General features: G+C 42.2%; 1 protein-coding gene across 3 annotated transcripts in view; it reads left to right on the top strand.

Moving 5' to 3' along the window:
- The first annotated feature begins 2,100 nt into the window (after window positions 1-2,100).
- The window catches only part of CSMD3 (CUB and Sushi multiple domains 3), a 1,080,114-nt gene continuing 1,069,316 nt past the window's right edge, over window positions 2,101-12,898 (top strand). For all 3 annotated transcript variants that reach the window (XM_029222726.1, XM_029222727.1, XM_029222728.1), the window contains exon 1: window positions 2,101-2,278. In XM_029222726.1, coding sequence (XP_029078559.1) covers window positions 2,101-2,278 — 178 coding nt within the window. The remainder of the gene's footprint in view (window positions 2,279-12,898) is intronic.

The following is a 12,898-nucleotide window of genomic DNA, read 5'->3' on the forward strand; positions in this document are numbered from 1 at the left end:
ACTGCCAACGCTGCCACCAAGGTGGCTGAGCAGGCTAATGACGTTTTCACCGTTGATCCTCCCAGTCTCCGTCTAGTCCCAAGCTTGTCGCCCCCTCCCTGGAATCTGCATATGCGGACAAGAAGAGAAAGCACTGGTGGGAAGGAACAGTATCCTGCACACCGCCCTTAATGTACCTCTTCGAGTTTAATGAGGTCGGTTATGCATTTACAGCTTTAGCCTCTTGCTAATGCTCCCTACCCAGAAGAGAAATTTCTCTTTCTCTTCTTTCTCTTCTCCCCTCGCCCCCCACGAAAATACACACAGGCACACGCATATATACTGCACGGACACACTTGGGAAAACACCCACACATAGAAAATCATACTCCTCAACATTTCCATAAACACACACTCTTACCCTTGACTATAGCGCCCATGTACACACACACACACACACAAACACACACACACACACACACACACACACTCCGTGGGAGAATCACAGACCCACACAAAATGCCACGTACCCGGAGAGCTCAGAATCCTTCCTATGCTTGCAGATTGAACCCACACGCCACGCACGCCTATTGACGCTCGCAGTGTGCCCACTTCCCGGAGTAAAACTCCCTCCAGATGCAATAGGCTTGCTCTTGTGAGTTGGTAGCTCCACATCGAGCCCAGGGACAAAAGCTGGCCAGGGTTCTCCTGTGGTGCACGGGACAGGGCCATCATTTGTGGGCAATGTGGAAAGCTGCAAACTCATATTGGGCAGTCCTCTTAACCAAGCCCTATAGATAGATACTAATCCCCCTGAGAGCCTTCGGTATGCAAATGGAGACAGAAGATTTTGCAATCTATTGCGGAGCCATTGCTGCAGTCCTCCCCCTCCTGAGACGGTATCGGATTCCCGAAAAGGTCCGATCTCCAAAAAGGCGCCTAGTCTAAGGAACATATGGGTTATAAGACCTGGGCCAGGACCGACCAAAAAAAGATTAGAAAATTGACATACAAGAGCAAAACACGCTGGTCTCTGGACAAAGCTCCCCCACACCTTGGGATGAGGGAAATAGGGTACCTTTTAGATGTGAAAGAGAAGCGGGAGGCTTAGCGAGGGCCAGTAGATGGCGCAAGAACTCTTCCTCTGTACAATGTTAACCCTTGAGTGGCGTGTTGGCGCGGCCAGGTCCAAACGTATAGATACATAGGTTTTCCGTTTTGAAAGAACCCTCCCATCTACATATTTGGGACCGATTCAGAATTAAAACAAATGGGTCTGTTCCAGATAACTACCACAGATAAAGTAGTTTAACTGCAGCACACATCAGCTGAAAATGGGGTAGGGAGGATGAAAGGGCGAACTCTTTGAGGAGATGACTGACTCCCTCCCCACCTCTCACCTCCGCCCTGGTCAAGGATGAAATCGGTTTGCCTAAAGATCAAAAAACCCGGTTGTGGGTTTACATCTAGGCACTTGAATATGTAAATGCGTGTGTACAAATAAATTCTTCTCTGTGATCTCCCTTTTTCAATTAAATCACAGGATGATAAATGTGAGACGCCTGCCTGAAATATACTGCAACTACAGTAGTAACACATGTCCCATTATAACGACATGGCCATCGATGGAGCCCGATTCATTTATCATCACGGTTTCCCTAAAAGCAATACAGATTCTCCGATTAAAATATTCCTTTAACATGCTTCTATATTCATAGGCTGCAATGGAGACCTCAGTAACATAATATTTCTTGGGCTGTTTTACAGGCAGAATTGATCTATTCGGGGAAAAAAAATCAAACCCCTTAATTTCAAATATTGTGGGGAGTTTGTCAAAGAGAGGAGCTGGCCTTTAAGAGGCTCACCAGTGGTTTCTGGTGGTTGCTATAACGAGCTAGAATTGAGGTAGATTTCGGTGGAGGGGTAAAAACGCACAAGAAAAGACAGAATCCAGAGTAGCAAAGACTTTGTGCCCCCGTTGGAGAGAGATGGTTGAGTCCTCGTCAAGGTTGCTGTGGTATCCCAGAAACACCATTCACTTCGAGCTGTGACCGCGCACCAATAACAGCAGCAACTCCGCTGCGCCGGGCTTAGGAGCAGGAATTAGGAGCTCGCGAATAATATGAAAGGGATCCGCAAAGGGGAGAGCCGAGCGAAGGAATCCAAACCCCGGGAGCCTGACACGAGAAAATGCGCTAAATGTGGCCGCCTAGACTTCATCCTGATGAAGAAAATGGGGAGTCAAAGTGGATTTACGTTTTGGAACCTCGTCTTTTTATTGACGGTGTCTTGTGTGAAAGGTAGGTTTGCTTTCGGGGGTCCCCTCTGCTTTGGATGGGGGTGAGCTGACTTGTCGCCGGAGAGGGGTAGCTTCTTTGCAATTTGCACAGATAAAAATAATCATGATAATACAGAAGAAGGAGTTGATTCACAGCTCTCTTTTCCCCCTCAGATAGGAAATGCATTTTGCTTGCCAGATTTGGCGTTCAATGCAGTGATTGAGCTTGTGCTCAATAAATATTCTTGCAGTATGCTCAAACGAATACGTGAGTTGGTTCGTATACCCTCTAACTAGTGGATATCCAGGCAGAATTCCTCTGCAAGACTTTTCTTGGTGGTGAAGATTACCTTGATTTCTAGTCAAACCAGTGGTGCTTGATGCTTTGGCTGGAATATTTATATTAAAGAGTCTCGTGTAAATGCTTTTTAACCCTTTCAGGTAGGAAAGTTACCGACATGTTAGGAATTTGCTAATTTTAAATGCATTAGGGCACAGGGGTCTTTCACGCATCCCTCACACCAACATGAAGGTGTGCGTGCATATGTGAATTATTTCTACGTGGGCTCTTTTGCATTGATAAACGATAGAGGAGCTTCCATAGGTCCTGTGGTAGAGGTTTCGCTTAAAATGGGGCTTTTAAACGGTCTGAGACGCCACGAAGTGTTAACGAGCTACCTTTGGCGATGAATGAAGGTAGGAGGAAAGTCATTAGCTGACGACCAAAAAGAAAATCCCCAGCAAGTCTCAGCGTTCAGACAGGTAGAGTGAGTGTCACATGCACAACAGACAAGGGGAGGGAGTGGGTAGGATGTAAAATTTATTCCTAAGCAGGAGGGCAAGGGACAGTCAGGATCATTGGAAGGAGAGCTGTCCTCCGGGAGAAAATAGATCCCCAGCTCCGTTCTAAAACTTCTCCTGCACCCTGCTGCCCATTAATTGCTGCAAAAAATACTCAGGCGGTGTTTATGACTCATGCCGTCATGGCAGCTCACATAGACGCGAGGGATGTCGTTTTTAGTGAAGCTAGTTTCAAATCCCGGGTGTCTGTGTGTCGGGGGTGTGTGGTGGGAGGGAGGGGGGTTGTTTTGGCCCAGGCGCGCCACCGCTGTCAACACAAACTGGACGCTTCTTCCTTTGTAAAGGAGTGCCTCTCTGAACCGCAATTGGGCCGCGTCTCTATGAAACAGTTTATTGTACGGCTTGCAGCTGGCTGTCCCCCCACAGAAGGCAGTCCATTTGCATTCAGTGGAAATGATAATTCATGTTTTGGGTGGAGGGAGCTGGAAGGGTTACCTCTCCCTCTGTTAGGACCAAGGATGGTGTCATGTCTCGAATTTTAATTTACATCCTTAAATGCCAAGAAGTTGTCCCTGGTCTCTGGGGCAGCAACTGCCTTGTAATCCCAAACTGCTCCTCAAAGCTTGACACCCCGCCCCCCAGCCAGCCTCAGCACAGCTCTAAGCCAGAACGCTTGTCCTCAGCGGCGTAACTACACTGCCTAGCGCACAAAATGCGTCTCGGGGTGCTTAGAAGGGGTTTTCGTCGCCGGCTCGACGTGTGAGGAGCTTCGCATTTATGCTTAGTTCGCCTGCCACTGGGACTCGGTGGTTAATGGATGGCCCTGGGGCTGCCAGCTAGACTCGCGCTCCGCGTGAAGGAGGCGCCAGGAGCCAGCGACAGTTCCTGGCAGGAAAAATGTTGAGGTGGCTGCTGCTAGAAGATGACCGGGGGTTAAGTGCGAGTTTTCATGTGATACCTGTTGAGTCAAAACACATTCGAGGGGCAGATAGGAAGAGGGAGTCTCCGAAGCTGGGCGAGTACGCCAGCCTGACAAACACTGAGCCGCGCTGCTTGCAATTACAGCCCGGCTGCCCGTACCTACCGTATAGTTTAGATACGACGCGCCGATAGAAACGAACAGCGCGTTAGTTTGCTTTAAATGGCACTGTAAATGAGACCCCTCTCCTCTACTCACAGCTCCCGTAATTTGGACTGAGATAATCGGCCCACTGAATATATTCCAGTTTCGGGGACATTGGGAAGAAGGAGTATTTCACACTCTGCTTTGATCCCGTCCAAAATCATTTTTCTACGGACTATTAAAAATTTTTTTAATGGTAATAACATCCTTCATTGTCACTTATCTGCCACTTGAAGGACATCTCCTATATTTTACAACTTGGAACACTGTCCTCAAATTCTGAGACACAAACCTACAGAGGCTGTATGCTTTAGACTTGCTCCCGGTCGCCCAGTGGTGCCAATTTTTACAGTTGTTTCTTCTCCTTCTTCCCCTTCTCCTTATTTTATTTTAATTTTACCTCAGTCTCAAGGCTTTTTCAAAAACCAAGATTGCAGCAATGGCTTAAATGTTCTTTCCCCCAATGTCTACGACCGCTTTTGTCTTCCACGCTGTTTTTCTTCTGGTCTCCCAGGCCCACGGGGAAGCTCCGGATGGGGAATCCTTCTAAGAGCTTTGCAGGCCCTAATCTAGGCTAGTGCTAGGGTTCAGGAAGTCCGAAGCGCAGGCGCGTGCTTTTCCAGGTGAACAGCTCCTGCCAGGAGAATTCCACTTTCTGTCCACACTTTTCATCCCTCCACTATCTCACCTCTGCCTGCAACAGCAATGACAAAGAGGCTCAGTGCGAGAAAACGCCTCAGAGTAGAAGACAAAGTGGCCTTCAGTAGGAGGCCTGAATCGCTCGAGTGGGGTTGAAGAGAGAGGCAACCCTTTCTGGGCATTCTGTCTCCTGTCGCCATCTGAAATAAAAGGCCATGGAGGACACCAAATTGGGCTGTGTGTGTGTGGGGGGGGTGGGGGCAGCTTGGACTTGAGGCATGCCTATTTCAGGCTGAAACACACACACACACACACACACACACACACACACAGGAAAGCAGAGGTTTCTGAAATGCAGTCTGCAGCTGCAGCGTGTCTGTTTTAGGTTTCAATCACATAGAAACTGAATCTCCAAGTTGTGCTTAAACGTCCCGCCCACGTAAACAGACACCCGCGGTGTGCTTCCCCACGCTCCTTCTAGGGAGATCCTGGGGGAGCACACACATCTTGCAGGAAAGGTACAGAAAGCACTAACCTCGGTGGACAGCAGGTGAGAACTAGTGGGCCGCGTCCCCCACCGTGTACTAGAGCGTGATTTCAGGGCTTCTGTCTGGACCCCGGACTTCGAGAAGGATCCACGTTTCCGCGTGCTCTGGGACTCCAAGGAGATATTACTCCCGCCACAGAGCTCTTCTGGAAGAGCGGAGCTCGCACCTTCTCCCGCAGTTAATTAACACTGGAAAGGGTCGCAGTGTCCATGCAGGGGGAGAGCTGCCAGCAGCGCTCATTAGCACCTTTTGCCCGCCGCAGTGTGACCGCGCCGCAGGTTTCAGCCCGCGCTTGTGCTAGGGGCTGATAACCCTCACTCCCCTGACCTCAGGGCGGCAGTCTGCCCTGTGAGTGACGTTAGGAAAATTTCTGTCGTGTCTTGAGGGACCTTTTGAAAGGTGGGTGTGTTGGGTTAATGTCTTCACAAACCAGTAACAACAGCAAACAAAAAGCCACCCACTGTCAAGGCCACCATCAAAACCCTCCCTTGAGGTTAACAGGACTGAGTCAGCTGCTTAGAGGTAACCTCAGGTGTCCCTGTCCTGCTGCAGTATGGACAGGAATCCCTCCCTTCCATCTGTTTCCTCCGGGAATACTTTATTTGCTTCTAGAAGGCCAGACTACCTGAAATATTCATGGACCACCTGAGGTTGAAACTGGATGCCTGACTTGGCCTTTGCCGAGATTGTGAGGGTGTGTGTGTGTGTGTGTGTGTGTGTGTGGCTAGGAGGAGGAGGTACACGCGGATCAACACGGAGGATCCTTCGGGAGGCCTCGAGGGTGGGTGTGGGTGGGTGTCCGAGGCGGAAACGGACGGCGGGTAACAAACAGTATAGTTCTGTTCCCGGAGTCGGTGGTGCTGCAACCACTGCTGTCGCGCGATCCGGTGCAGGCGCCGAGAAATCTCCCTTTCCCCATGCTGACCTCAGCGCTGCCCTCACTGAAACAACAGGCTCTCCGGGAGCTCGAAAAACTCACTGGGGAATGAGTCATGGAGACTGATGCTCCTCTACCATGCCCTTCATCCCCAGCCCTCCTCTGCCGCTGGGAGGAAAGCAAGCAGGGGGCAGTCCAAATGTTGGAGCGCCGCAAGGGCTTCGTTGGACCCTAGGGGAAAGGGCAGAAGAAATGAAAAAGTACAGGGTCATCCCGGGTGCCAAGTGGTCCTCTCCCAGACCTGCTGGAGAGGCCAGCTGAGGGCTGAAAGAGGGACAGGCACGGGGACGGTAGCGCAATGCAGAAAGAACAAGAAGCAGGACGACCAAAGAAAGAAAGATAGACTCAGGCAGCAAGCGGATTCCCTTCTCCTTGAACACGGCGCTTTTGGGGAGGCTTTGCACCACCGAGTTGGTAAGCCAACCCAATTTACTGCCCTCAAAAGGCTTCAATAGCTCTGAGCTGAACTTCTCCTGCACAGTTACCCTGTTGAAATCGTTTGGAAATGTCACTGTGCAGCATCAAATTTCCCGAATCTTTTGGTGTTGAGGGGTTTGGGGAGGATGTGAGGGCTGCATCAAGTCCATGTAGGAAGAGTGAGTGTGTGAGCAGAAATAATTAAGAAGAAGGTTTCAGGTTTTGAAAACCTGATGCCAGAGCCTTTGAGATCCTTCAAGGAGAAAAGGGGTAGAATTACTCCATAGATTAAGTACTCCAGGGGCATAGATTTAGTTGAAGTAGTTATTACTGTTCACTATATTAATTAGCATTACTATTTATGCCCTAGCTGAATAGATTTGGGGTACACATGCCTTTTCCCTGAACACACAGTTTGGTGTCTACGGAAACAGTGAAATATTAAAATAAAGCAGTAGCAAATGGCATCCGTACAGGGCTCTAAATATAGTAAAACTTTATCAAAAGTGAGATCTGATAAAACAAAAATTAAGAAAGGTAGCAATTAATAATGCCCTTGTATGCATATAGGAAAAAAAACCCTCTAATGCTAAAATACTTGTCTAATCTCAAATACAAACAAGCAAAAGCAACTAAACTTAAGTTGCCTAAGGCTCCAAATATACTTCTCCTTGTGTCCCAAAAGTTTTACTTTCTTCTACTTAATATCAGGGTTTCCAGAAAGGGCTTCAGGATATTAAATACTTGCAATGTTTTGTCCAGTTTGAGAAATAACTTTGAAGCACCAAGCAACATGTCTGCTGAGGAACCTGTTACTTCAGGTAACATGACTATTTGACAAAATATGCCATCTTGTACTTTGAATTCCAGCGTTGGAGAGATTAAAAGTAAAATGTCTGTTAACGAAAAGATTAGGGGAAAATGCCTGAGATGCCAATAAAACTTAAGGCCATTTTATTTTATCTATATATACATTAAAACATAGCTTCTCTTTCTGTCTCTTTTTTCCATTCCCCTTACTCATAATCCAAAGGGGTGTGTAGTTTATAGATACAGTGACAGTTCTAATTTGGATTTTGGATGAGGTCTGGTAAGGATGATAGAACAGATACTGTCATTACCAATTCATCTTTTCTTTCTCAAAGTGAGCAGGTGGGGTGATTCATGGTACTTTCCAGGGAGATCAATCTCCACGTCTACAGGAATTTCTCTGAATTAGACCCCTCGTAAGGCTCTCATTCTCATCCGGAATATCACTTTTGCAGGAATGTCACTGAGAAAATTCAATTTGTTGAACACCTTCCAGTATTCATGGTCTCAGGGCTGGTGATCATCTTTCTTTTTCTCAAGCCTCCAATCTTGCAGCTATCAAATGCATTTCATGCCATCACACCTTTTGCTATGCTATTGCTTGGTGCTAGTTGAGGATTCTTAAGAATTAATACTTTTTGTATAATCACAGCCTGTCGCCCTGCAACCCAATTTGAAATCTCTAAAAAGTCAAAATTTATAAGATTAGCATATGCATCATATACCTTGTACCTGATTCACAAGTATATCTGTGGTAATCAGGTGCCTTTAGATATCACAATATCATTCTATTTGCTCATAAATGTTTGCACTGCAGTGATTTCAAAGTGTTCCTAAACAAGTAGCATCAGCATCCTTTGGAAACTTGTTAGAAATGTGAATTCTCAGGTCCCTACTCCAGGCCTATTGACACAGATACCCTGGTAGTTGGCACTGACATAGGTGTTTTTAACAAGTCATCCAGGTAATTCTGATGTGATCTAAAATTTGAGAAGCACTGCAGTAAAGTAGAAAGAGCAAGGGCTCTGGAGCCACCAAGACCTGAAGTCAAATAATGATTCTGTCAGCAACTATCTTTGTACTAGCAACTCAATTTTCCTAAGCTTCAGTTTCATTATCTATTAAAAAGGAAACTAGAATTTCAGTAGGAAGATTATATATGTAACATATATAGTGCCTGACACTAGTAGCTATCAGCAGTATTATTAAAATACACTTCCATGCACAAAGCTAGTATGAACTCCCACACATTTCATCCCTAACACTACCAGCCCTAACTTGTCCACAGCAGTAAATTAAAAATGTAGCATCTTCTCACTATTATTTCACTTTGGCTAAGTTCCTAGGCTATTATACATTAGAGAAACACTCTTGAAATTTCTTCTTATCACCTTTACACAGTTACTTTGGGTGCTGGCTCTATGAATCAGGAGCAGACCCATAGCTTAAATATGTTACTCCTACTCCTGGGCTAATTTTATCCATTGCATACCAATATTGATTTATTTTAATATTGATTAATTAATGTACTTACATGAATTTGTTAATTCATCTTGTCCCAAATCCATGGTATTTCCAGGGCTGGAAGAATTCTTACATACCAGCTAGTTCACTGCTCATACTTTATACAGTAAAATGCACATGCCTAGAAAGGATAAGAGATTTTTTTACTAGGTTACAAAGATAATTAGCTCCAGAACTGAGACTAGACCATTGGGTCTTCAAGTTCCTGTTCAACTCTCTTTCTACTGTACCTTATCAATTTTACTATAGAGTTTTCTCAGATGGCATCAATGAAGATAATCACAAAAGTTAATATCTGAGTACCATATACCAATTAGTACTATGTAAAAATATTAGTGACTATATGTTTTGTGGTAAATTTTAATGTTAACTACCCATTTGGTAAAAGACAAAAAAACAAACAATTGTGGAATGAAAATATTTTCTAAGACTATTATAATATGCACATCAAATAAATAACTAATCATATATTCAATAAAGTATTTTTGACATTACAAACCTATAAAAATAAAATCAGTGTACTGAGTTTTTTAAATCTCTCATAAAGAACTTAGAGGGCTATTACTTAATCAAATTCTTATTTATTTCTTCTCATAATCTGGGCACAGTTTATTTAAAGGCTTTTAAATCTAGAAAATCTGTTCCTAATTTATTTTATCCATGTTTTTAATATATTCACATTATATTGAGATTTATGCATTCTCTCTCATCTGTATTTACATTTGCACATTTCTCTCACATAATCTATATAAATGATGGTATCATGCAAAACTCCCATAGAAGTAATAATATATTTTATAAATATTAATAGTGTAAGAACAATCAATAATGTGAAGGGGTTATCTTCAATTTTAGTGACATGTGAAATATTTCTAAAGTCTCTTCAAGATATGGGAGTAAAATTTCCAAAATAATGAATGTTGCTAAATTTGAAGTGTCTAAATGTTCAAAAAGGGATTGAAATACATAAAAGGTAATGAGTGATTCTCTTAAAAGCTGAGTTTGTAACATTCAAAATGATAAAGTCCTTCTTCCTTCCTTTGCTTTATGTTAGCAAATTTTAAAGGAATATTTATGATTACATAATTTAAAGTAATGGCAAGGGTTTTTTTAAACTATGACAACTTAAAAAATAGGGTTGCATACCATTTTGAAAGGAAATTTATAAAGGGAAATAGACTCACAGAAGAGGGTTTATTCAATTTTAACTGAAAAAAAACAACAACTATGCTATAGTTTTCCCTTATACAAGTTCATCAGGTTGACTCCAGAATACTCAGAGGTGCTTCATATATAGACAGGATATAAGACATTATTATGTTTGGGGAAATGGTACCAAAGTAGGCATGTGTATTTACTGCATAAAATATGAGCAGCAGGAAGCTCTGTGCTAAGCCCTTTATATAGAGTGTGTCATCCACATCTCAAAAGTTGTTCTCTCTCTTATTTTCCTGTTTTGAATCCTAACAAGCATCTTGTGAGATAGCTGTTATCTCCTATGTACAGATTATCATCTCCGTTTATAAATCATCCACATTTCCTGGGGCCAGAGAGGTGCAATGACTTTCCAGGATCGTTGGTTAGCTAGTGGTTGAATGAAATCTGAAATGATAATAGATTTTTAAGTTCATAGGCTCATTAAAAGTTAAAACTAAAAATGATGGGGTTTCCCTGGTGGCGCAGTGGTTGAGAGTCCGCCTGCCAATGCAGGGGACATGGGTTCGTGCCCCGGTCCGGGAAGATCCCACATGCCGCGGAGTGGCTGGGCCCGTGAGCCATGGCCGCTGAGCCTGCGCGTCAGGAGCCTGTGCTCCGCAAAGGGAGAGGCCACAACAGTGAGAGGTCCGTGTACCGCAAAAAAAAAAAAAAAAAAAAAAAAACAAACTAAAAATGACCAAGTTTCTAATTAAACCTCTTCACTTTTAAGAGAAAAACTGAAATCTTGAGAATTTAATTGAAAAGAAAGCCTAAAATTAATATCCATGTTATATATATATATATCTCATATATTATATATAAATACATCATGTTTTATATATATATATATATCACAGTTACAGTAATACATAACTTCTCAGTTTTGTAATTTTCAACATCTTTTACTTAACTTGCCTAACTTTATTCTCTAAATTATTCTGAAAGATGGATGTCAAAGCTATTTTCCAGTTTTATAAGCAACAGTAAGTGAAGTAAATGCACAATACAAAGTTAAATATGTCAATATAAGATATAAAACTATTTAGTGCATTAAGGACAAAAAAGAAAAAAACAAATCAAAACATATAACCCTTAAATTCTAACCCATTGCTCCTGAGTAAAATTTAAAAATTTATGAAAGTAGATGACTTATGGACTTCACATATAAAATAATATGTGGGCATAAAACTATTTACCAGTTGTATCATAAGCTATGGCAAATAAATTTATTCCATTTGGTACCTACTCTTCCATTCAGTTCTATAGAGTTTTAACGATGGGAAAACTCTTATGACTTATTTGTCTAGTGTCTAACAGGGAATGTGCATTAGATTTATTTGTGGGTTCAAGGCAAAGTGCTTTAGAAAAAAACATTCATACCCAAGCTTCAACCGCTTGCTCTACTTCTTCCCATAACTGCATCCTAGTTAAAAGCGCAGGTATAGGTGTACATCTTCACATACAGAGGAGAAAGTTCAGAGAAGTGAAGAGACTTGCCAAACAAGGGAGTGTGAAATAGTCTTTCAATTCTCTGTCCAGTACATGTTTTTTTTTACTGGGTACTGCCTTATGAGCTTTTTTATTTAGTCCTAACTGGTTTATGGGAGTAAAGCACCTTGAGAGGAGAGACTACTGTGCCTGTACCCAAATCCTGACCAGGCTCAAAACAATACTTCCTGAAGCGATTGTGTCCAGAGACAGAGATACATGAGGGTAATAATATTGGTAAATGAGAAACTTAACAAGCAATCTAAAAATTAACTAAAAATTAAATGGGGGCATTGAAATATACATCATTGTCTAAAAAAGAAAAAATACACATATTAAATTATACTTAAGCACTCAAAATTAGCATCACATTTTCCTTTGAAGGTGATAAAACGTGTTTTCATATGCAACAAAAGCACTGTTGTACCTAAGTCCTTTCTAAACTTTAGACTGTCTCAATATAAATATGTACTTACCTTTTTTCTACTTACATTATTAAAATTTTGTTTGTGGGTGTATTCTTAGAGAGGTCGTTTTAACCTATATTTTAAATGTTAGAGCTTGGATATCCTAACAATGCCCTCAGATGTATTATTCATAGAATATATGTATTACATTGGACACTGTTATGGGACATTGTTATTTTGAATAGTTTTGCATCTTACAACAGTTAGGTATAGATTTCTCCAAAGTTGCCAAAATTTAGGGATAAATTACAACTGCAATCTGTCTCCAAGTCTATTTACTACAATTATACATTCCAGAATTTTATTTAATGTTGAAAATTGACTGTTAGCCCACTTCTCCATTTTAAAATAGATCCAATTGTAATAATTCACTTTAGTCTATTGAAATTTTAAATCATAAACTGACTTGACGTTTTGTTTGCATGATTTTGGTGAAGGAAAGGGGAAACAGACTGATAATTAAAATGCGTTTTTCTCGACTTGTTCACGTTCCCATTAGCCTCTTTATTCATTCACAGCTACTTAATAAAATTATCAGCTGTGTTTCACTGTTTGATATTATTGTAATTTCTCAAATATCTATTTTTTGTGTGTTTGTTCACACTCTGCGTGTTGTTTGATTTGAAAGAAATATGAAGAAAAAATGGGTTTTTTTAACATCTTTATTGGAGTATAATTGCTTTACAATGGT

This window comes from Monodon monoceros, unplaced genomic scaffold (assembly GCF_005190385.1).
Source record: "Monodon monoceros isolate NGI ecotype Baffin Bay Population unplaced genomic scaffold, NGI_Narwhal_1 Super_Scaffold_14, whole genome shotgun sequence".
NCBI classification, from domain to species: domain Eukaryota; kingdom Metazoa; phylum Chordata; class Mammalia; order Artiodactyla; family Monodontidae; genus Monodon; species Monodon monoceros.